Here is a 25,622-nt window from a genome sequence, read left to right on the forward strand (position 1 = left end):
TTTACTCCAAAAAACACCCCTTGGCCCTTCATTTGCAGTCCTTGGCAGCAATGTACTCTGACTATAAGCCCTTTACATAGATTTCACCCATCCATCATCCTTTAGAGAATTCTCTGGCTCATAGGTACCCAGAAAACAAGAGCATCCGACACATGGGCACACTGAGCCACATGACACACTGAGCCACATGGGCTTTTGAAGGACCACATTTCCCCTGACTTAACAGAGGACATCAACAGGCCAGGTCCATGGACCATCACTGGCCCTCAAATTCACTTTCATATCCACAACAATAAATATGAAAATCAAGAGGTCATTTAAGTCTTAATAGCAATTTTATACAGTTACTATATATCTGTTGAATGTATAAATATCGGAGCTTGTATTTCTCTATGGGCATTTCATTTTTCTATGAATTCATTTTTATTTTACCAGGAATATCAATCATTAAATTTAAAACAATTGAAAACCAAAGCCACTTTGCTCTTGCTCTAAGGAGCAAGTCCCTTAGTTACCAGGATAGTCACCAAACCAAGTATAACCTCTGCCCTGGGATGGTCCACCCAAAACCATTTTATTTTATAGTAAATGCATCTGCCACATACTGGTGCAAGGAGCCGCCATATACTGGTGTCTGGCTTGGGATAAATGGCGGTTACAAGGCCAAGTGTAGTGCTTGTGAATCTACGAGGATGCTAGTACAGGTTGGCCAAGAGATGCTTGTCCTGACAAGTGACAAAGAATACACGCTTTTGGCCAAAGAACAGATGAAGAAGCTCGTATCATCAGTAACATATATGTTAAGCTATGAAGTAATAGCATCACACATTTTAAACGGCCAAAGTTTTAAACTGCCAGTGCCCAGAGGAAACATGAAGCAACTATACACAACTTTCATTCATAGTGACTAGCAATGTCCAATAGAATAATTGTTTCATATAACATTTAGCTTATTATCATACAGATCAGTATTCGGCAATTTACTTACTCAGGAACTATGTATGTATTAGTGGAAATACCTGCATACAGATATTCATTACCAGCTTTATTCACAATATACAAAGGCCGTTCACTGGAGTATTTCAATTTTGGTATATACATACAATTAATACTACTCAGAAATAAAAAGAAAAGGAGAACTCCAGGCGTTGGTGGCACACACCTTTAATCCCAGCACTGGGGAGGAAGAGGCAGGTGGATCTCTGTAAGTTTGAGGCCAGCCTGGTCTACAAAATTGAGTTCTAGGACAGCCAGGGATGTAATACAGAAAAACCCTGCCTCAAAAAAAAAAAAAAAAAAAAAAAAAAAAACAAACAAACAAAAAGAGATACAAAGAATATGTAAGTTTGTGTCAGATCCCAAACAATACTTACTATATAACCCATTTACATGAAATCATGATCAAAAGCAAGTCAAATCCAGTTACAGAAAAGTCACTGAGAAGTGCTCACTATAGTGAGCCTTCCATATCTTGATTATTTCAAAGGTTATGGAGTATACACCTGTCAAAACTCATGAGCTGTACACTTAAAAACAGATGCAACTCAGTGTATGTTACACCTTAATAAAGTTGCCTTAAGGGACTAGGACACACACACACACACACACACACACACACACACACACACACACACTCCTTCCCTGGTACTGCAAAAGAAAAGGATTCCAAGCACCCACATGGTAACTCACAACCATTTGTAACTCAAGTTTTGGGGGGATCTGACACCCTCTTTTGATCTGGGCATCAGTCATGCATATGGTACATGTGCACAGACATACACACACATGGTGGATTCACACAGACATATACACACACAGCACACAGGCACAGACATACTTGCATGGTACACAGACACACACATAGGCAAACACTCATACATAAAATAAAATTTAAACCTTTGAGAACCGAGGCCTAAGCTGGCCATGGGACTGACTCTTCCGAGGCCAGACTGTCCTGGGAATGTGTGACCTGGGAAGGCTGGGTTCTCTTGGAACTAAGAGAGGCCCTGGGTGATTCACAGAGTGGTCTAGTTCAGTAGGACACTGTAACCACTGCCTCAGACATACAGTTCTGGCTTCCTATTCACTGGATAATAAAAGCTGATCTCCAAAGCACAATTTTTGAAATACTCATTTTAAAAATACAAGTATGTAAATATACAAAAGATGAATCTCTCGTGTAATTAATTATTGGGAGTAAATATAAGCTACAGCCACAGTCTCAACAGGAGATGTCCTGAACAGGCAGACCCTCCACAGCAGAATCTTCAAGGACAAAACAACACGGACCAGCCATCTGGAGATTATGCAAGATGTGCAGAGATTACTGAATAAGAGCCTAAAGTGGTCAGTTGTATATTTATATATTCGTTACAACAATATCTTCAATTTTCTAATGGTGCCAGATTAATCTCCAGCATTCATATACATATATACATACGACTATCCTCTGCCTCCAGGTACAGAAGCTGTCACAGGACAAAATAGGAATTTACGGTCCTAACGTTTTCTTGGGCTGAAGGGGGACAGCACTTCAGGAGTGGGCCACACTGTGCTCCATTTCTTTCTCTGCTCCACCCTGGCCACCGGAAGGGAGCCAGCTGCCATGGCGTAGGGTGCCCAGTGGAGAAGCTCACTCTGGAAGGATGAGGAGGCCTGTGGCTAGCGGCTAGCATCAGGAAGGAGCACTGCCAGGAGCCACAGCCTGAATTCCCAGCACAGCTTTCTCCAGCAGAGGCTGGGTGACTCACCCTGGCTACGAGTTTACAAAAACCATAGCTAAGACAGCTAAGCCGTGCCTGCTTCAGGGCCCAAAGAAATTGTAAGATGACAGATATTACTAATTTGTCATGATGAGATGTGTAACTATGACACCAAACAAGTGAAGGGAGGCAAAGACTCGCATGTTTTTAGTCAGAATAATAAGGAGGCATCCCTCAGGTCCAGCTAGTCATTTTTGTCCCCATGTTTGGGAACTAGTGACTTAAATAAATATTTGTCAACAGCTAAAAGGCCGTGAAATCTTTCTACAACATTAACACTCAAATTAAGGAATTAAACACTAAAGATGGCAAGAAACTATTAGGGCTTTGTGTGATAGTAATAAATGTGTTTTTGATGAGTCTGAAGAAGCACTCAAGTAGACTGGTTTGGATTTGTTACAAGAGAGGCAGGAAACATTTATATTTCTGAAATATTGCACAATTCAAATATGAACTACAAAAGAGAATTCCCAAAGGCATCTTCGAAGGTTTCATAAAGCAGAACTAGGCTCATCTCCATCTGTTATATTTGCTGAATGGATTTGAAAAGAATATTTATTAAATGTAAACACACAAGAAGAGTGTTTTACAAATGTGCTCTTTTTTTTTTTATTAAGACCTTCTGGCCTTGGGAGATCACTATATCATAATGCAATGTAATTTGCATGCTGTCTACTATATTAAAGAAGTAATTTATTACATGCTTTGAAACATTACATATCTCAAGAGAATTCACATCCCATCAGTTTCATAGATGTGAGACTTTACAGGCAAGGAACACAAAAGATTATCGTGGAAGACAACATTACACTTCAGAGAATAAGTGTTTCTGTCAATAATGTACATTTCTATTCTTCCTGCTGTGTTCAAAAGAATGAAGTTAATATGATCAACTTTTCTTATCTTCCTCTGTATAAAGAAAAATTTGTATGTTGCCCATTTCTTCTACGTACAGTTATTAAGCACTGACTGAATGCATTAGACAAAAAAGGATGTTGGAGGAAATCATTATGCACAAAGTAAACAAAACAATCCAACAAATTCCTACTAGAATGAGGACTGTCTTTAGAGAAGGATGGCTAAGTATATAGCAATTTAGAGAGTGCAGGGTTTCTTCTGACTGAGAGTGTTATGCCAGTGAATCCAGCTGTAATTTAACAGGGTACCAAAGATCCCAGGCAAGCGGACCTAGCCCCAGTGCACTTCTCCAGCCATGACTCACACGGTCCAGACACAGAGTCTCCTATATTCTATCACCAAGCACCAAGCCCTTTTTGGCTCTAGCTCTGGCCTTCTTCCTTCTTCCATCCCCAAAACTCCATCACTGGCTATCTTTTTTTCTGGTTAACATAGCCAACCCGTAAGAATGAGCTAGCACTTTCTACAGGCAGCCAGGTATACTTCAGAAGGGAGGGACTGCCCCGTTTCCCTGCTCTCAGTGCAATGGGAGACTCCCCTTGTAATCTGTAGTTTGCCACAGAAGAGTCTACACAAACTAATGCAAGGATCTGTGTTTTAGAAGACCACCTGGCAGAAATGTGAAGCCCCCTGCCAAAAGGGTTGGTATGATAGCGTGGAAACCTTTTGTAAAGAAATTTACATACTATGTGAAAGAAAGAAATTTAAACAACACTATAATTGTACTTGAAAGCATAACATAATTTTAAAATCCCAAATATGTTTGTGCCTCTACAGAAAAAGGACTAAAAGGCACAAATGAGAAAAGGCATCATGAAGATAGATGAGATGATTTTAAATTACTTTCCATTTACTATTCATAAGAACCCAAATGTGTGGGCCAGGTGGAGGTGGTGCACGCCTTCAATCCCAGCACTCAGGAGGCAGAGGCAGGCAGATCTCTGTGAGTTCCAGGCCAGCGTGGTCTACAGAGTTAGTTCCAGGACAGCCTCCAAAGCTACAGAGAAACCCTGTCTTGAAGAAGAAGAAGGAAAAGGAGGAGGAGGAGAATAAGGAGAAGGAGAAGAAGCCAAATGTGAGTGAGATGATAATATGGGGGGGGGGGGGTTACAGAGTCAGTTTTCTTTAAGAATGCAGCCACTGGTAGGTGAACTATGTCTAGTGGGTGATACTGTACCCTTGAACATATAGTCCACACAAATTGGACTTGATGAGATTAAAAGGAAGGGACCAAGAAGTTGGGGGGGGGAGATTTGGGAAAAGTTAGGGGGAGAGAATGAATATGATTAAAATATACCGTATGCATGTGAAAGTTCTGAAAGAATAATAAAAATATAGTAACTTAAAAAGTCCATTCAAGGGAATTCTTGTAAGGAGTCTAATGTTGCTGACAACCCAGGATGGCATGGGACGGTGTTATGTCTTAGTTAGGGTTTACATTTCTGTGACAAAACACCGTGACCAAACATGTCAGGAGAAAAGGGTTGGTTGGCTGGTTGGCTGGTTGGTTGGTTTTTGAATTTCTTCTTACAATTCTCAAGTCCTACTTCATTGCTTAGGGAAGCCAGGACAGAACTCAAGGCAGGAACCTGGAGGCAGGAGCTGAAGCAGAGACCAGGAAGAAATGAGCGACGCTTTCTGACTTGCTTTCCCCAGCTTACTCAGCCTGCTTTCTTGTACAACCCAGGACCACCTGCCACGTGCCAAAGAAGAGGCATCACCGTAGTAAGCTAGATGCTCCCATATCCATCATTAATAAAGAAAATGACCCACAGCCTCCCCTACATGTAGTCTGATAGACACATTTTCTTAAATGAGGCTCCACTTCCTAGATAGCTTGACTCAAGCTGACAAAAGACCAACCAAGACATGTCTCTAGGCAAGTAGAAAAGTGAGCTGAACAGCCAGCCCTCCTACAGCCGCAGTGACCACCCTGGGAATTGCTCTCTGGCTGTCCTCGGGGAAATGCTTGATAGAGTTTAGTGATTATGATAGAAAGAAAAAAAAAATCTAGCACACACTGTTCCAAACAGTCATGGCTAGAGTAACAGCATCTGGAGTCAAAATTGGGCTTCAGCAGCAAGCAGCTGTAGTTACAGCATAACTTCCTCAAGGCAGGCTTGGAGTTCTAAGTATCTAAGGCAGCCTGGCCAGCTGTTTGGCTGGTGGTTCTAGACTAAATGCAGTTAGCACATCAAGGAATGGACTAACTATGTCAGTTACAGAGTCAAAATTATCTTAGGTGCCCAATAGCTTGGAGGAAAGTTAACCACTAAAAGGATGCATACAATAAACGTCTAACATCAGTACCATTGTGATTTAAAGAATCACTCTAGCAGCAACTGAAGAGGCAGATCCCAATACATCCGTCTCATTGGTACTAGTTTTACATGATTATGTTAAGTACCAAGACATCTTAACTATCCGCATGTTTTCTTCCTTCTAAATAACAAATTGTCTATCTAGGGGGCTTGGAAGATGCAGACAGAGAAGCAACTCTGTAGAAAAGCATCACACATACATCAGAACTGCTCTTCAAACTGAACAAAACACGTGCTAGTTAGGAGGCTGTTTCTCCTCCTAACATGGGGCAAAGCACACACTGTCCGTTGCTCCCAGAGATTACTACTAAAATCAGAACACAGAATCCACTAACCAATCAAAGGAAGTCTCAGAAAAGCAAGAGGAAGGCCTGGGAGGAAATCAAAACACTGTGACAGTAACTCCTGTTTTTGTTGTTTGATGCCTCCAATATTTCTTGTTATTTCCTAGATCTCACAAGATTACAAATGGACTGGAGAGAAAAAAAAAAAAAAAAAAAAAAAAAAAAAACTTCCAAAACAAAACTGCACTTCTTGTCAAGAGTATGGGGAAGGGGCTGTTGCCAGACAAAACTCTTGAGGGTTTGGGGAAATCCTAGATAAAGAACAAAAGGCCTCAGGCAATAGCAACCCACCTATGGTATTCTGGTTTCTCTTGCTATGATAAACCCTGACTAAAGCTACTTGGGGAAGGAAGGAATTTATTTGACTTAAGGTCACATGCTCCATCATGGAGGAAGCCCAGACAGGGACACAGAGACAGGAACGGAAGCTGAACCCCTGTCTCCTGCAGTCCAGGCCACCCCAGTGCCAAGGATGGAACTGGGCACAGCTGGCTGGCCCTGCCATCTATGAGCAATAAAGAATAAACCCCCACACACATACCACAGGCCTGTCTGAGGAAGGCAGTTTCTCTCTTAAGGTTCCATCTCCCCAAGAATGCCAGGCTGACAACGAAGCTCATGAGGCCGCCTCAGTTTCATTCTTCCCACTCTGCCCTGACATACATCCACTCGTGGAAAGTGTAAAGGATGAAGCTCCAGTTTCCAGGGAGGAGATATGAGGTCGAGAGGATAAACTTCAGAAAGGGATTTTAGAGCGGTGTAGAGCTCATTGTTGAACCTACTGGATAAATAAATGTCCCAAGGAACATGAGAGCCACCAGGTCTGGTCACTTCTGAGTGTCGCATGCACAAGCACACCCAAACAGTATGTGAGGGTCTAGAGACTAAATGCTCCTAGAGTAAAATGACACAGAAGACAGGAGAGAACTTGCCACAAGTCAGATCCATCACCTACTAAAACAACACTCTCCAGAATTTCAAGTACACAGTGTCACAATACTCGAATGTCCATGACACTATCTAAAATTGTTCAACATACACAGAACTAAGGAAGCCTAAAGAAGAGGTGGGAGGCATGCATTAGTAGTTAGCCACACCTGCTGTTCCTCTGGGACACAGATTCAGTTCTAGCACCCACATGGTTGCTCACCTTTTATAACTCCTGTTCCAAGGGATTGGATGCCCTCTTCTGGCCTCTACAGGCAGTGCTGGCCTGAGTATACACATAAACTCAGGCACACAGTACATATAAATGAGTATATAAATCTTTTCTTTTTTTCTTTTCAAGAAAGGAACCTACCTACTCTTCAAGAGCAAAAATGATTAATACAGGCCAATCCTGAGATGAACAGGTATTGGGATAATCAGAGACTTTAGAGAAGCTGTCAGAACTACACACAACAAGGCAAAAAGCAAATGCTAAGAAATGAACAGAAAGCAAAACAGAAAAGTATAGAAACAGGGAACCATCTAAGAACTTAAGTGAGAGAAGAATGACATGAAGAACAAAGCAAACTCTTCATCTGAACATAATAGAACTCAGGGGCTGGAGAGGCGCTCAGTGACTCAGTGTTTGCTGTCCTTCCTGGGGACCCAATCTCAGTCCCCAGCACTCATGCTGGACAGACAGCTCACAGGGCCCTTCAGCTACAGCTCCAGGGGATCTGACACCTCTTCTGTCTGCCATAGGCACCTGCTCAAATTTTTAAAAATATGATTTAAAACAAAAAATAGAATTCAGCATCAACATCCATTTTATCTTGCCTTTATTGTCTACACAAGCTAAGAAAACAAGCATTAGCATTATAAGTAATCTACAGGTAATTTAAAGCATGAAGGAAGATGTATATATAGGTTTATATGCCAACACGAAGCCTCTTTATAAAGGGGGTTGAGGCCAGCTATGCTGGTGCACACCTTTAATCCCAGTACTGGGGAGGCAGAGGCAGGCAAATTTCTGAGTTTGAACCCAACCAGACCTGCATAGTAAGTTCCAGGCCAGCTAGGGCTATACAGTGAGTGACTCTCTCTCTCTCTCTCTCTCTCTCTCTCTCTCTCTCTCTCTCTCTCACACACACACACACACACACACACACACACACACACACACACACACACTGAAGAACTAGACATCTATATAGAAGGTTCTAGTAGCCAAATCCCAACAGATGCTGAAAACATCTGTATTTTATCAATTACACTCTATTTGGCTTAATGTTAAAAAAAAAAAAAAAATGTAATGGACTTCTTTAATAAAGTAAGAAAGAGAGATAGTCACTTCAGGAAATACTGAATACCTTCTGGAGACTGGAGAGATGGCTCAGAGGTTAAGAGCACTGGCTGCTCTTCCAGAAGTTCTGATTTCAATTCCCAGCAACCACATGGTGGCTCACAACCATCTATAATGAGATCTGGTGCCCTCTTCTGGCGTGCAGGCAGAACAATGTATACTATACATAAAATAAATGCATCTTTTAAATAAAGAAAAAAAAATATCAAAAACTCTCTGATTATTAGTTCAGCACTTACTCAAAATGAGAATCCTACATGTAAAGTCCCAGGGAATCCTTCTGTATCACAAAAGCCATCTACACGAGTACAGAACAAAGTAACAGCTACACTGAATACTGAAAGACCAGAAAGTGCAAATGTCTGTTCCCGCCATTTTCCATCAATTCAAATCAGTGAAGGTTCTAAAATGCTGCAGAAATTAAAAGCAAAAAACAGAGGAAGAAATTAGGGAAGAGATAAGTTCCTCTTGGAAAAGAGAAGACAAAGCTTTTCCCTTTAGAAGGAGAAGGAATTTCTGCCCAAGGCGTCATCTGGATAAAAAGAGTTGTAAAATGAGGCTTTAAAACTTGCAACCTACTCATAGCACCCAAATATAAATCGGTGGGATAAACAGGAAGGTGAAAACTGAGCAGACTCGGGAGGCTAACACTCAGACACTCCATCCTTGGAAGATTCAGCAGCAGTCAATTCTTCCTTGAGTTGTCAGCTAATTAGACAAACTCAGAATCTGGCTGTGGACTGTAAAATATAAGTTGCTAAGATGGTTCAACAGTTTACATAGAAATATAAAAATTTGTGATTTTTGAAAACAATTTTAATAAAGAGCCAAGTTAAAGAATATACATCAACCCATTTCAAGACATGAAAGCCTTGTGATTATGGTCATATGCTCTGAACATAAAGATAATACACACATCAACAGAACAGAACAGAAATTTCACAAATAGATGTATACTAAAGGCTTGAATAAAAATGCCCACCCCTCCCCATATATATTAGCTGGTTAGCAGCTAATGAACTATTTATAAATAGGAAGTGTGGCCTAGCTGGAGGAGGTTTGGCCTACTCCAACCCTGTCTGGCTTCTTTTTCCAGCTTCCATCTTGCTGATAAATTAATCTCTCATTTACAGCTGCATCGTCATAGTGCGTGCGTGCCCGCCTGCCGCCACATCCCCTGACATGATGGCCATGAACTAACTCCAGAGAGTTAGTGAAACTACAAGTAAGCCTCCAATTAAACGCCTCTCTTCATAGGTTGACCAAGGCCTTGGTCAACCTATGAAGTGATTGAGACAAACACCATATTTCCAACAAAGTAACCACTGGCTTCGGTAGGAAGAGTTTCCACACAAGAACTGGTTCCTGAGGGGCTGGGACAATGGCCCAGTGGGTAAAGTGCTTGCTATGTAAGCAGGAGGGACTGAGTTCAGATCCTCGCACCAACACAAAAAGTTGGGAACAGTGTGCTTCCATAATTCCTGTGCTAGGAAGCGAGGTGGATCCTATGGGCTCACCGGCAAATCTGTGAGCTCCAGGTTCAGTGAGTCTGTTTTAAAAAATAACATGAACAGCAACAAAGAAAGACCCCTGACATCAGCCCCTGGCCTCTAACAGGCATGCATAGTGAGTGTACATGTACACAAATGCATGCATCACACATACACAAAGATGCATGCAACCAGACATGCACACTAAAGAAAGAACAGAAAGAAGTGAATGTGGAATGATATAACACCAACTTAGGAAAGAAAGGACCTCAATTTTACATCACACAAAACTCAAAAACTAATTTGGTGTGGAGCAGCAATCTAAACTGTAAATGCTTCATGGGGAAAGAAAAAAATCTACAACAGAAAGCAGAACATTTTATAACTACCAAAGGAAAAAAGGTTTCTTAGAACGCAAAAGGTAGGAGGGATTTTTAAAAATTAATTGGACTTTTAAAATCTTCAGCTCCTCAGTACCAACTGCTGTAAGGAAACTGAAAAGAGAAGCCATGGGAGAAAGAAAAAGGGTTCACAAGACTTTAATGTAGAAAACATGAAGAGTTCTAGCAACTCATTACTGGATGAGTAACTAGAATCATGGGCAAAACATATGAACAAATTTCACATTTATATACATCCATACTGCAAAGGTGATGGATACATTTAGAGACGTTCCACATCATTAGCCAGCAAGAGCGTGCAAATCAAAACTACACAGGGGACTATTTCACACTCACCTAAGCCAGCTAAAGTTTAGGGTGACAACAGAAAAGAACAGACAGCATCTAGAACTTTCCAAGGCTAACAGTGACAATATTAAAGCTTCACACATGTCTTGGGTCTTTACATAATACATGGTGGTGTCTGTTCACAAAAGGCAGCTCACAGTTGATTCATTCACAAAAAGCAACCCTGAACATCCATTCCCAGATACTTCCATGCAGCCACATACTTCTAGGGAACAAGAAGAGTAAAACACCTATACATAACAGTGAATGGACTTAAAGCACCATTCCTTGGGCTTTTAGAAAAAGGTAACACTAATCTTTGGTGGCAAAGTTCAGTCCCCATTGTGTTGTAGAAAGGCTGGTTGTCAAGGGCAAAGACAGAACTACCCCATGACTAAAAATTTCTTTATCTTGACTAAGATGGAATCATACTTAAAACACACACATTTTGTATGTAAATTATGTACATAAAAGTTGACTCTATATTACTACTGCAGTTGTATCCAGAAAATAAGAGCTATGTGTAAAATCACCAATACGCACTGGAAAATGAACAAGAGCTGTAGGCTTCTCACTTCATGACTCATCAAGCACTCACAGTATTCGAAGGCATTACAGCCCAAGAGTAGGGAGAGAGGCATAGTTCAGTGGAATGAAGTAAAGTCACACAGATAGCCAAACCACTTCCAACCTCAGCTCTAAATCAATTCAGTGAGGAAATTAAAACCACTGACAGGCCTGGAGCAAGTAAGAGCATGGAAGAACAAGAAAGATCACACATAAAACTTAACACATCAACCCAGGTGGTGGTGCACAGTTTTAATCCCAACATTGGGAGGCAGAGGCAGGGGGAACTCTGTGATTTCAAGGCCAGCCTGGTCTATGGAGCTAGTTCCAGGACAGCCACAGCTGTTACACACAGAGAACCCCTGTCTTGAAAAACCAAAACCAACCAACCAACAAAAACCCTGAACCCTAGAAACAGTCATGGGAGTCTTACTACCTGTGGAGATTTCTCAGCCAGAACATAAGACCACTAATCAAAGGAGAAAAACTGGTGGTGTAATGAGCTTCGTATATTAAAAGAGAGGAAGGAAGAAAAGGAAGAAGGAAAAACTATGAAGATTTGCAGATGAAGTTACCATTAATAGATTGTGCGTGTGGGTCTCTGGGTGTGCGTGTGCATATCTGCAGAGACCAGAAGGTCACAACCCCTAGGGCTGCAGTCACAGATGGTGAGAGTGAGTGCTGACCACCCAAGCCTATACCCGCACTCAGGAACGAGAAGGGTGGGCAGGAATCCAAGACCAGTCTGGCTACAGAGCAGGACTTTCTTCAAAAAAAAAAAAAGGTACATTTTTTTTAAAAAAAGGAAATTTAAATTCTACTTCTCAAAGTAAATACATCCAAAACTTGAAAACAAGTACTCATAAAGCATACATTTGATAAAGGATTCATGTACAGAATAACAACTATGAGAATTCCTACAGAGTTTAAAAAAAAAAAAAAAAAATAGGCCATGGCCTCAACTCGACATTTCCTCAAAGAAAATATTCAAGTGCCCAATAAACATCGGAAAGGATGTTTAGCATCACTATTATAGGAACTGCAAATGAGATCTACATTAGTGTCTCTGTCAGGCTCCCTTAGGGTGACCTAAGTCTTCTCACTAAGTCTTGTCACCTGGAGATAATGCTCACAAGAGTGCCAAGAACAAGACTCCTTGTGCACTGCTGGCAGATGGGTGGGAAAAGCTGTGGAAATTCCTCAGTCAAAACCAGAGCTGTGACCCAGTCATCCTACTTCAGGTATTTATCCAAAACAGGGTCTGAGAAGATTTCTTTCAGGCCCATGCTTCTTGCAACACCATTCACAATAACTAAAAGCTGGAAGCAACCTAAATGCCCATCCCCTGATGCATGAGCAAATGCCAATGCATTGTAAACCTACCCTAGACTACCATGAGTTTACAAAACAAGGGCCCCTGCCTGTGCTACACATGACTCAGGAGAATTTTAATCACAAATTTTTACTTCAAAAAATAGATAAGGCATCTAATGGAGAGAGACCCTTATTTAGAACATGAGAATGATGGCTTCCATGGGCAACTAATGGGGGTGGTAACACTACCCCATGTCTGTTGCACATGCAGTAATATGCATAGAGTTCACTAACATTCTGTACACTTAGAAACTATTAATGAGCTGGGGATGTAGCTCAGTAGTAGAACACTTTGTCTGGCTGCACAGGGCATGGATTCAGTACATTCCCAGCATGCTATGCACAGGTTAAGACAAAAAGTTTTACACTTTTTGTTACATTATCCAAAAAACAAAAGCCTTCTATACTAATGCACACCATAGTCTTTTTCATGATAGTCTCAACCAAGAGCAATTTCAATTTCAAAACAGATTTTCAAATGGAATACTAATAAGGAATATAATATATTGACATCATAGACGAATATAAAGGAGGCCACCGTCATGTTCATGAAGTGTCTAGTTTTGTTTATTTTGAAATTAGTTTTTCTCATTGACATTCACTTCTGGCAAACTTGCTCATATGAATTGAATATGAGTTCCTTGTCAAATACACTTACAAAGCATATTCTTCCATGCCACCATTCAATTCATTAAGATGGTTGATTTTTAAAGCTTTTTTTTTTTTTTTTTTTTTTTTTTTATTTGACTTGATGTATACATGCCTGAGTGTAGTATGTGCATCACAGATGTGCCACAGGAGGCCAGAAGACGGTTTGGAGCTCCTGAAACTGGAATTGCAAGTGGTGTGAGCCTCCCCTTTTGGCTGCTGGGAACCAGCCTGGTCCTCTAAAAGAGCAGCAAGTCCTCTAATCTGTCCTCCAACCCTGATGAGTACAGAGTTTTTAAAATATCAACAATTTAACATGTCAAATAAAAGAATCTACTTCTAGCCAGGCAAGGTGGCACATGGAGACAGAGGAAGGAGGAACTCTGAGTTTGAGGCCAGCCTGGTCTACAGAGCAAGTTCCAGGACAGCCAGGGCTGATTGTGAGACATCGTCTTTAAAAAAAAGAAAAAAAGCTCTCGCCCTAAACCATCCCACAGCAGTCTTTTACAGTAGTGAAGGCAAACTTAAGCTATGGTGAGGAAATCTGAACAATACAGCATCGAGGAAGGGCTGAGTGGATGACATAAATATTGTGCGTCTTATTTGTAGTGAGAATAACAAAGGACTACATGTTGGCCAAAGCTCACTGAGAAACTATGCGGTGTCTGTGCAATTATGTGTTAACACTTCCATCACTAAAGGAAAAACCATGGTAGTGTGAGCTATTAAAAGGCTGTTCTCACTAGTGGTGGTGGTGCACACCTTTAATCCCAGCATTTGGGAGGCAGAGGCAGGAGGATCTCTGTGAGTCCGAGACCAGCCTGCTCTACAAGAGCTAGTTCCAGGCCAGCCTCCAAAACAACACAGAAAACAAACAAACAAACACACAAACAAAAAAGGACTGTTCTCCTGGGGCTGAGGAGCCAGCTCAGGGACTTGTGCTAACTCACTGTGCTTGCAGAGGGCCTGGGATGGTCCCCATATCCACATGGCAGCTCAAACATCTCATGACCTCTTCCTGACTACCCTGACTTCTGCACACACATGATGCGCACACACTCAGGCAGGCTCATGCATATACATACAAATAAATCTAAGACTGACTTCCTCCCTGTTGTAGTAATAGTATCAAAACTTTACTTTCTAGGTAAGCACAATCTTGCCCTTATGTCTATTGGACGGATGGATGGATGAGCGCGCGCGCGCGTGCGCGCGCACGCGCGCACACACACACACACGAAACATGACCTGAGGCTACTTTCAATGTCAAGGTCAAATCCTTCACTGCTAATACTTAGGAATGTTTTGCAGCAATACTATTAAGCAACAGAACATTCGTTGTTGCATTTTTTATCTAAATAAAGAGGAAATAACGCTGAAACTACACAATGTCAAAAGCACAACATATGTGTGGAGCAGCTGCTAAGAAGAGATAATACCATTTGCTCCCGATAAACTACTTTGCAGGTATGTCTCAAAGATTAATGAAACAGCAGGCAGCTCCTTCTCAGTAAGGAGACTACTTGTTGCTAATTCAGGTCCTTCGGGGCATAGTGAATCCATCAGGTCACTAGGGCCACAATTATATAATAAAGCAAAGTGGTGGGCTTAAAAATTCATGTTCTGACAATCAAGGTTTTATATATTCAAAATGTGGCTTTCTGAAGTATGACATATGCTTAAATGCACTTTAAATCCTTTCTAAAAATCAACCTTTATTCTGTGAATTCTGTGCCACAGCTCTCCCTCCATGATTTACAGAATTTAAGGATAAATACATAAGGTGCATCACTGCCTCCAAGAGGATCAAGAGCTGATGTAGAGTCAACAAATACAGGTGCAAGATGGCAACGCTCTTCAGTCTTGCTATGCACTGAGAATTACAGAAATGAATGGACTAATGAATGGGAACGTACAATGGAGGGGGCATCAGAACAGACAATTCTACAAGGGTACTGAAACAGGATCCCTAGGAGAAAGATCCCACAAAATCCAGAGGAGCCAGGAGAAAGGGATGACCCATGGTGACAAACCAGTCAAGATTACAGTGGTGCCTAGCTGTCACCTAGGTGTCTCAGATGACCTCAGCAAGTGTTAGCTCTGTGAAAGAAGGGGTGAAGGTCACTGAGGCCATGGTTTCAGGGAGCCTGCCTCCAAGAAAACTGTATCCAGTAAGGGATACATGCATGTCTAATCCTCTAATGTACCTTCAAGATACCCTCAACAAACATACAAAGCAAGTCACATGCACAAAAACACAATGTTTATGTAAGAATGGTTTTGGGTTGGGCTTCACTCATACCTATCCTGGGGTGGGCTGGACACACCTGGAAGGGATAGATTTGAGAGGGCATGGAGAAATTTTTTACTGTTTCTTCTTTTGTAGCTTTGGTTTATAGTCATTTTGAGAGTTTCAAGTGTTCACATATTAAGACAGAAAAATAAAGTAAATACACACTTGTGCACTTTGAAACTCTGACTTGGTATCTTAAGAGTATCTGCTCCTGAATCTCACCTACCTGTAAGAAGTCACTATTAATATGAGCTATCTGTGCCTCTCACAAAGTCTCTCATACAGGGCTGAAGAAACTGTCTAGCAGTGAAAAGCACCCAGGAGAGGCAGGGTGGGTTCTACATCTCCCATGGTGACTCAACCATCCAAAGCTTCTGTTCAGAGAATTGGATAATTTCTTTCACCACTGTGACCACCAGCACACATATGGTACACATACATACATGCAGGCAAAGCATCCATACACATAAAATGAGATAATAATTTTAAATGTACTGTGTACCTACACAGGGCAGCTATAAATCTTTATGGGGGAGCAATGAGTGATATAATTCCTAACGATATCAAAGAGTACTGTCTGTAAATCTTTTCATATCAGAACAGATCTAGGAAAAATAATATAACAGGCAACCAATTAACTACATATTCCTTCAAGCCTATAATATAATTTTTTTGTGTGAAATAAAGTGAATCATCCTGACTTCTGTGTATCATAATTATGGGCAATCAATTAACTATGGACTCCCTCAAGTCTATAAAATAGTTTTCAGTGAAATACACTGAATCATTCTGATTTGTGTATTACAAATGGAATAAACTTTTAAAGGGCTCAATTGAGAAATGGATATTCATGTAAACATGCACTTACAGGTACACAAATACATTTAAAAAAATACTCCGAATGTGTAGTTTTAGAAGTGTATGGTTGGAGGCTTAAAAAAAAAGTCTCAGTGTCTAAGAGCACACACACACACACTGCCCTTGCAGAGGACCAAAATTTGGCTCCCAGCATCCATATCAGATGGTTCACATCTGCCTGTAACTCCAGCTCCAGTGGTTCAGGGGATCTGATGCCCTCTTCTGAACTCCACGGGCACCTGCACGCCCATGCATATACCCACACATAGGCACATTATGAAAAAATAAAAATAAATCTTTTTATAAAAAGTTCATGGCCATTTTGCCTTAGCAGTACCTGACGGATCTAAAAGCTATGAAAGCAAGAGCTCCTTCCCAATAAGCCAGAAGCAAATCACACACAGAAGGAAAGGGTTTGGGTCAGTTCCACACCAATGTGCTAGTGTCCAGAGCTACTGATGAGTGCCCATCCCTTCCCAGCCACCAGGCCACACCAGTTTAGACTTTGTTCTTCTCTTTCTGGGACAAGCAAGAGAACTCCAATCAGAGGAGCAGGGTCACAGAGAGAGGCACCCAGTCAGTGGCTCTGGAGCACAGCTCTATCCTAGATTATAAACTCATTGTCTGCCCAACAGACGGTCCAGACATCCTCACCCTCTGTCTCCGTGTTCCTTATATACACCCCCAGTGCTTAAGTGGGCACTGAAGTTGAGTACTAGTTATTAAAAAACAAGACTTTTAGTTGAGAACCTAGCCTTTAACAGCTGAGTCATCCCTCTAGGCCTGCAGCATGTGTGTGACAGGTATGTAGCTTGGTCTGTTTGACTGTGAGATCAGGACCTGGGTCCCTGGTGCTTAGCTGGCTTTTGGGAACCTGTTCTCCATGCTGGATTACCTTGCCCAGGCTTGATGCAGGGGAAAGAGCCTGGTCCTGTCACCTTGATGTGCCATGCTTTGTTCAAAGCCATGAGAGGACCTGAATGGAGGAGTGGATGGGGGAGGGGCTAATGGGAGCTGGGGATGGAGTGGGGGACACAACACAGAACTGTGGTGGGTATGTAAAGTGAAAAAAAGGTTAATTAAATTAAAAAGAAAAAAATTTAAAATAAGGCAACTTCCTTTGTAAACCAACTGTCTGTCTTCTGTGTGAGCGAGTACAGGCTTTTGGAGGTTTGTTTTCTGATGTACTTTAGTTCACCGAACGAAAACTTACTGTTGATGTGATCGATGTAGTAGGCACCGATCTGAGGGTCGAACCCTTCTTCCCATCCCCATGGCAGCTCATCCCCGACACAGTCAGCGAAAGACAAGGGCTTCGTTAACCTACAACAAACCGAAAGGAACACACGGTGATCAAAGCAGGCATGGCAAAGCACATGCTAATCCTAACTAAGCATCCAGGCTGCATTTTCTTCTAGTTCTCAATTGTCCCTAGAATTTGCATTATTGCGCCTGAAATTTCTTTTTAAATCTATGGTGTGTGTGTGTGTGTGTGTGTGTGTGTGTGTGTGTGTGTGTGTGAGCATTCGAGTGAGTGTAGCAGTAAGATGCCCTTGAACAACAATCACAGACAGTTGTGAACCAAATGACATGGGTTCTGCAACCCGAACTCCGGTTCTCTCAAAGGGCTGCAAGTGCTTTTATCTTCTTAACTGTCTCATTCTTTTTCAAGGACAAAATTACAGAAGTGCATATTCAAAAATGTAGAGCCAATCATTCCTAGAACCAGGAGATAAATCTCTGCAAACGAAGCAGGTTCAGTCACAGAACCCAAAGCTGAGAGAGGAGAATGGGGACCTAGCTGGAACCTTGGAGCAATGCAGATATCCCAATAGGAATAAAAAGTTGACCCAGGATTCAAACACTACCATTCTAAAAACGATACAGGGGACTTCTCAGAAGTGCAGACACTTCTGAGACAAAATGCATCAGGAGGCTGGGGAGCAAGGTGGCTTCATGGACATAGGGACATGGTAAGTTCAGATCACCATCGCCCAAGTAGAAACTGAGTGGAGATAGCAGCCACCTGTTATCCAGCAACAGGGAGAAGGAGCCCCCAGCAAAGCAGGCTTACTGGACCAGTGGAATAGATGAGCTCCAGATTCAGTGAGAGACCTTGCTCAGTAAATTAAGGGAAAGCAATTGAGGAAGACCTCTGGCCTCTACACACGTGTGAACATAAATTCATGTACTCTTCACACATATGCAAGTGTGCAAATACACACTACTGAATGTGTGTGAGTGCACATGAGTGTGTGGTGACTTCACTCTATATACATATATCCAAGGCTACTCCAACTTCAGATTTGAGTGGTCTGACTGACTTAAATGTCTGCTATAAGGTCTCCGAGAGGAAAGACACACATTTTACGGGACCATGCACATCTATCTAGTATTCGTACACATATCAACATGGTCTCACCTTTCAAAACTGCCTTAGGCTTTTACTCTTTTGAGGACTTTCTCAAGACAGGTACTCTTTAAAACTAGCTTGGCCAGCCTTATTACCTCTCTCTCTCTCTCTGAAACTGATGGGGAAACTATGCAGTCTCCTTCCAGCAGAACATAGCTCAGACCTACCTCAGACTGACTTCTCCCTCACATCCCTCACTTGACTTTTGGGCATCCCCCACCCCCACCCCTGCGGCTAAAACATGGCAGGTTGCTATTGCAGGGTGGGAATGCCCTGCTGCAGGGAAGCTGCTGCCATCGTTCAGCATGTCTTCTGAATATGACGTCACAGCCCAGGCATGGCTCTTCCACGTGAAATCTCCCAGGATCCCTTTCCTCGTGCTGAAGAGAAGCAAAAACCTTGCACAGATTACTTCCCAAACCCGTCCGTCCATCAGAATAGCAGTTTTTCATCTACATCTCAGAATACTGTGGAAATGGCAGGAGATAAATGGAATCTTCAAACTGAACACAGGTCTGGGGTTACACTGTGCTGTGTCTGTATTAAATGCCATTGTATTGTTCACATAATGATTGTTAATCCATGTTATATAAATGTTGCCTCAATAAGTTGTTTTAAAGGGTAGTAACAAGTACATAGCAAAGCCAAGACTCCAAGTGAATAATGGCTTTTCACAAGAGACAATAAATAATTAAAAACGAGGAAACGTTCAACATCCCTAATAATAAAAAGAAATGCCAAGTACAACAATACTGAGGCTGCAATTTTAAGCCTATTAAGCTCTCAAGGTTTGGCTTGGTTTTGCCTTGTCTGTGTAGGAAACTCAGTTTCGGTGATAATATGGGGGGGGTCAGCTACTTTTTCTCAAATGCAATGCTTTTATGAAACAATTTGGCAGTAGTAAAAGCAAGCAAAAATAAATAAAACAACTGGTCAGCGAGGTAGCTTAGGAGGTCCAAGACTTAGTTCAGCACCTGAAACCCATAATGGAAGGAGAGAGCCAACTTCCAAAGGCTGTGCTCTCTCTCTCCCTCCCTCTCTCTCTCTCCCCTCTCTCCATCTTTCTCTGCATGCATATAATAATGACAAAGTAAAACTATTTTTCATAAATGTTGACTTAACTTCCCACCATGCTATTCTGCAGTCCAGGAACCCTCAGTTACCTGTTTACCTACGCAGAGTAAATCACAACCCTCAGCATGTTCTGGGCTCCAAGCTTCCCTCAGCTCTGCTCTTGCCTGGTGTCCCTAAGCACACAGCCTGCCTTGTAGCACAGTCAGGGTATAATAAATGTCAGTTAAATAATGATAATTAGAAAGAAGGCTTAGGGATTATAAATTTTCTTTCTGAAAAATCTCCATTTATGGCTTCCCAGCACTTGGGAAGGAAGAAAAGTTTGAGGGCAGCCTGATCTGCATAGCAAGTTCCAGGCCATCGAGGGCTATAAAGAAAGACCCTATGATTTGTTTGTTTGTTTTAAAGGTCCATCTGTATCTGTATACAAAAGTAGAAAGTGCTTCAAGCAAATAACAACATGAAAGCTGGCATCAAGGCCTGAATTGCCAGGACTGGGACAAAAGACAGAAGATCTTCCAGAACTACATCAAAATTTGTTATTTATTTTTATTTATTATAGTTTCATTATGAATCAGAATGAAAAGCAAAACAATGAAGATGTAACAGAACGTATCTTGGTGTTCCAGTATTTAGTGGGTGTCTTTCTGCCTTTTTAGTGCATTCACTCCACAGAAGGAAGAGAGCAGACTAATCAAGCAAATACTAATCTGGCCTCTTCTCTCTGCTAAGAGCCAAGAAATATTTGCTTGTCAGATTATTTGGTTTTCAAAGATGGTTTGGGAATGTAAGTGGTTGTGCCAGCCAAGAAGACCACAACATCAGCAGGTCTTCCTAAGAGGACTTCTTAAATTATTATTCAAACAAATGGAATTGCACCAAGATGGCTTCCTCCCCCAACCTGGAGCTCAACACCATACTATGGAGCCCATCGAGGCAGCAACCATTGAGCGAGGAAGAGCAGAGAAGCTTGAGAACTCACATGGGATGTGTCTGGACAACACAACTCCACTGTCCATCTGGAGACAGTCTCGCTATGCCCTCTGTAAAGAGACTGAGAAGTACCTCAAATGGACCTGTATGACTTTTATCAAAGCCACAGAACTAGGAGGATTTCTTTAAATCCCTTTATCTGCACTATACAGGAGTAACCTCAGTTAATTATGTGACGTTTCCTCAGGCTGTGTTTGTTAAATATGTAACAAAGTTGAAATTATACTAAATAAGTTATACAAACACCATAGTTTTGAATCTCAACTTTAAAATCATCCTCTAAAGGCTGGAGAGATGGCTGCATGGTGAAGAACACCGATGACTCTTCCAGAGCACACGGGTTCAAATCCTAACACCTACACGGTGATTCACAACAATCCGTAATTCCAGGTACAGGGGATCAGACAGTGTCTACTAGCTCCTGAGGAAGCCAGGCATGCACAAGATGCAAAGACACACGTGCAGGCAAAACACCCATACCGATATTTTAAAAAAGAAAAGAATGCCTCCTTTATATTCTGACTATGAAGACCCCATAAGCCAATAGCATATCCTATTATTAAAGCGCCCCCAGTCCCCACAGAGTGGATTGCAATAGCTTGGTACTTCCCCAGCTCATAAAGTCACAGACTCTTAGAAAACATAAAAACGGGCCACTATACACAGTGTCTCTAGGTTAAAGTAGTCCAATATAAGTCCCCCTCAACCTATCATTATCTGCACCCATTTTGTGGCTGCAGTCTGTTACTAATATCTATTGTCTTTTAGAAATCTTCCTTTCAGTGAGCATACTTTTTTAAATAATTATATTTTTCGCGTACTTTTATTTTGGAACTTTCTATTAAATTCCTAGTAGTTGGACAAAAGAATAGGCACATTCCTAAAGTTACAAAATGTCAATTATTTTTTAAGTTGCAAAACCCCAACACAGGTTAGGCATGCTTTTAAAGATATATTGCTACTAAAACATTGCAATCCTTAGGCTGAAGGGATAGCTCTGTAGGTAAAGCACTTGCTTGCCTTGTAAGCATGAGAACCTGAGTTCAATTCCCAGAATATACCCCCCCCCCAAAAAAAAGCAGTGGGAGTGGCTGGCGGTATGCACTTAGGATCCATCCCAGCATTGGGGAGTTGGAGAAGGGAGGCTCACAAGGCTCACTCAGCCAAGCCAGCCTACTTGGCAGGCTCCATGCCAATAAGAGACTCAAAGGAACTGCATTCTTAAGGGTGGTACCTGAGGCTATCCTCTGACTACATGTGCATGCACATGCAAGTGCCCATGCACCTACAAAAATGTGTAATTCTTCCACATTTTTCTTTTGCATGTGGGCTTTGCCCACCTATACTCGGAGCAACAGAAGAGAGCTTATGTGCACCCACATCCCAGCAGCCTGGAGACCGTCTAGGGTTGGGTAATCTAATTACTGCTCACGAAGGATTCCTTATCTGAAATACTTGAGATCAGGCCTGCTTCTGGTTTTGTCGTGTTTGTTTGTTTGTTTTGTTTTGTTTTTAATATTGCAAGTACATGAGATATTCTGGAAATGGGGCCTGAGTCTAAACATGAAATTCATTTATGCTTCATATGGGACTTACACACATAGCCTGAAGGTAATTTTATACAATAATTTCAAGACTTTTGTGCATGAAATAAGATTTCATGGCGTGGAATTTTTCACTTGTGCTGTTATGTCCCAGGCCCACAAGGGTTTGGCTTCTACAGCAAGTTCAGATTGAAGTGTGGGTGTGCCACTTGCAGAAAGGTGGTCAGATCCTTGCTTTTCTTCTTCTTAAGGTTGTATCAGTTGCCCTTATAGATTTACAGCAGCTTTTTACAGGTCTCAGATATTAGCCTCTTGAAGTTGCAAGTATTTCATGAAGACACTATTTATGTACTAACTTTGTTGATGAGTGAAGGGACTTTTTAAAATGTATTTACTTACTTTCTTACTTTTTTTCGAGACAGGGTTTCTCTGTGTAGCCCTTGCTGTCCTGGAACTCACACTGTAGACCAGGCTAGCCTCAAAATCACAGAGATCTGCCTGCCTCTGTCTTCAGAGTGCTGGGATTAATTAAAGGTGTGGGCCGCCGCCACCATCTGGCTGGGAAGTTGCGGGGGGGGGGGGGACGCGCTAAATCCTGGCTCTTCCTTTTACCACAATTAACTCCAAAGAAGTCAAGTTACTGTGAAAAATAAAGTGATTAGAAGACGGCAAGCATGTGCACCTACCAGGAGGAAGTTTATGTCAAGAACTCTTGAGAGATTCTGGGTTCTGTCCTTAACCTGGTCATTTCCACTACTGTCCTCCAACAGCACACACCACATGAAGTAAACACCAGGACAACAATACCACACTGCAGAACTGAGCAGGGCCTTGAGCTTACTGCATTGCCTCCTTTGCTACTGCCCACAGGGTAACTGATAAGGGTTTGGAAAGGCACTGGAGACTTGTGGGCTGAACATGTTTTCTCCTTGGCTTATCAAAGGAGATACAGGAAAAGAAATATGGGGGATATGTATAAGTTATCTTATACTGCACGCTTGCTCCACGGTACCCACGCTGGGGAGGTCTTAGACCAGTGGAAGACTACAGAGTTGATGAGGTGGCTCAAAGGACAAAGGCTCTTGCCACCATGCCCTATGACATGAATGCAGTTCCCAGGATCTCCATGGTGAAAGGGTGGAACTGACTCCTACCAGAGGTCCCTTGATTTCCACATGTATGTGCGCGCACACACACCAAAATGAGATAAATATAATATTAAGACCCCCCCCCAAACAAAACGAAATCTACAGATGGTTGTGAGGCTAAATAAAACTTACTTAGCCTATAACAAACATTTGATTTTCTTTTTCTTTTTTTTTTTTAGGACTGCAGCAGGGAATGGCAGAATCCACCAACCATTCTAACCACCACCACTGTTAGAACCTGAGTCTAACAGTGCTCTGTGTGTTGGACTTTTTGGCAATGCAAAAAAATATCCAGTTTCTTTCCCAGAAACACAGCAGTGATGCTTGCTTCAAGGAGAGAGCTACCCCATCAAAAAGCTGAAAGCAAGCTCTATTGGCTGTGCAAACAAGACTTAAGATACAGAGTTCAGTTCTACCCTCTGGCAGTTTGTCCTGTACACAATGGCGTACATGCTTCCTTTGGAAACAAATTAGGTTTTGTTGCAGCTTCTTCCCACACTATCAGAAAATTCTTCAAGTAATGTTGGTGAGGTAGTCATGAGGACAGAGGAAGTAGGTGGATAATTCGGTTGAACACAAAACAATCTTCACAGCAAAGGTGCAGTGTCAGGGTTAGAATCTCAAACAAAACCAACCATCTTACATTCTGTCTGCTTCCCAGCTGCATTGAAGTGAGCCCTGACATGTACCAGACCGTTCATCATTGTTCCTGCATTGTTACCATCCTAAAGCCAACAGCTAGCTAGCCATGTGCTGAAACTCCCAAGGGCAGTGAGCTACAAATCTGTGCTCCTCTGAAAACAGAACAATCATTGATTGGGTTTTTTTTTTTTTCTTACCCATCTGAAGACTCCATATTTGTTAAAGGGCAGTGATCTTCAGAGGTAAGGAAATGACCTGCCTGAGACCACACTCACAGGTACCTTCCATACAAAGTCTACCTGCTCGCTCTACCTACAAGAATGTTTCTGGGTCTGGCTCATTACTAGTCATGTTACAATTTAATAATTCTAGCATTGCATTTAATATGGCTGCCAAAAATTATTGACATAGTGTTCTACAAATACCCAACATCAGAGAAGAAAGAAAAACCCTCTAGTTCCAACAAGATAACCTTCATTAACAGCAGGAAAGCATAGGTAAGATGACAAGGAGCAGGGACATTCCAGTACTTCACAGTTCATGAGCAGGACATCCACAAAGCAGAGCCCTGTGATGCCAACTACTGAAGTCTACCAACAGGAGCCCAGAAGAGGCCGAGAAAACCGGATGAACCTAAGACCCAGGCAGCAAAAGCATGTGTTTTTTCTTAAAAGCGGCTCCCCACATCAGCTTCTCTTTTCCCCCCACTCTCCTGTATTGAGCCCCTTTCTCTTTCTCATCATGTTTGTCCTTTAAGATTCCTTAATATCCTTAAAATTAACCCAAACACCTTGCTGAGGAAGGAAGTCGCCCTCATCTCTGGGATGATGCTAATTAGTGACACTGCATAAGCTTTGAAAAACATTTTCCCATTCAGATATTTCAGTGTTTGCATTTCTTAGTTTGCTCAGTCCACTTTAGCCCTACTGGTTTTTCATCTTTGTATGCCAAATGGCAGACATACCTTCAGGGGAAAAAAAAAAAAACAAAACAATGAGGGTGTGATTCCCAGCCAGCTGTTTCTGCCTGACAATGCTATGGGACTGTCTAGTACCACAGCAAATGTAACTCATATAAAGTGCAGTATTTGATTTCTCCTCCAAACTTACACCCCTCAACCTTACCTCTTCCTCCAAACAATCCAGTCTTAGAAGATGGCAGTGTCACCAACCCAGAAGCTCAAGTCACACCCCGGAGGCATTCCAAGTTCCTCCT

The 25,622-nt window shown here is 41.9% G+C and overlaps 1 protein-coding gene across 1 annotated transcript in view; it reads right to left on the reverse strand.

Moving 5' to 3' along the window:
* The window catches only part of Wwc2 (WW and C2 domain containing 2), a 158,217-nt gene that overhangs the window by 76,317 nt on the left and 56,278 nt on the right, over positions 1–25,622 (reverse strand). Inside the window, exon 2 of the mRNA XM_051182385.1 lies at positions 17,807–17,916. Coding sequence (XP_051038342.1) covers positions 17,807–17,916 — 110 coding nt within the window. The remainder of the gene's footprint in view (positions 1–17,806; positions 17,917–25,622) is intronic.

Source organism: Phodopus roborovskii, unplaced genomic scaffold (assembly GCF_943737965.1).
Source record: "Phodopus roborovskii unplaced genomic scaffold, PHOROB, whole genome shotgun sequence".
In the NCBI taxonomy this organism is placed as follows: domain Eukaryota; kingdom Metazoa; phylum Chordata; class Mammalia; order Rodentia; family Cricetidae; genus Phodopus; species Phodopus roborovskii.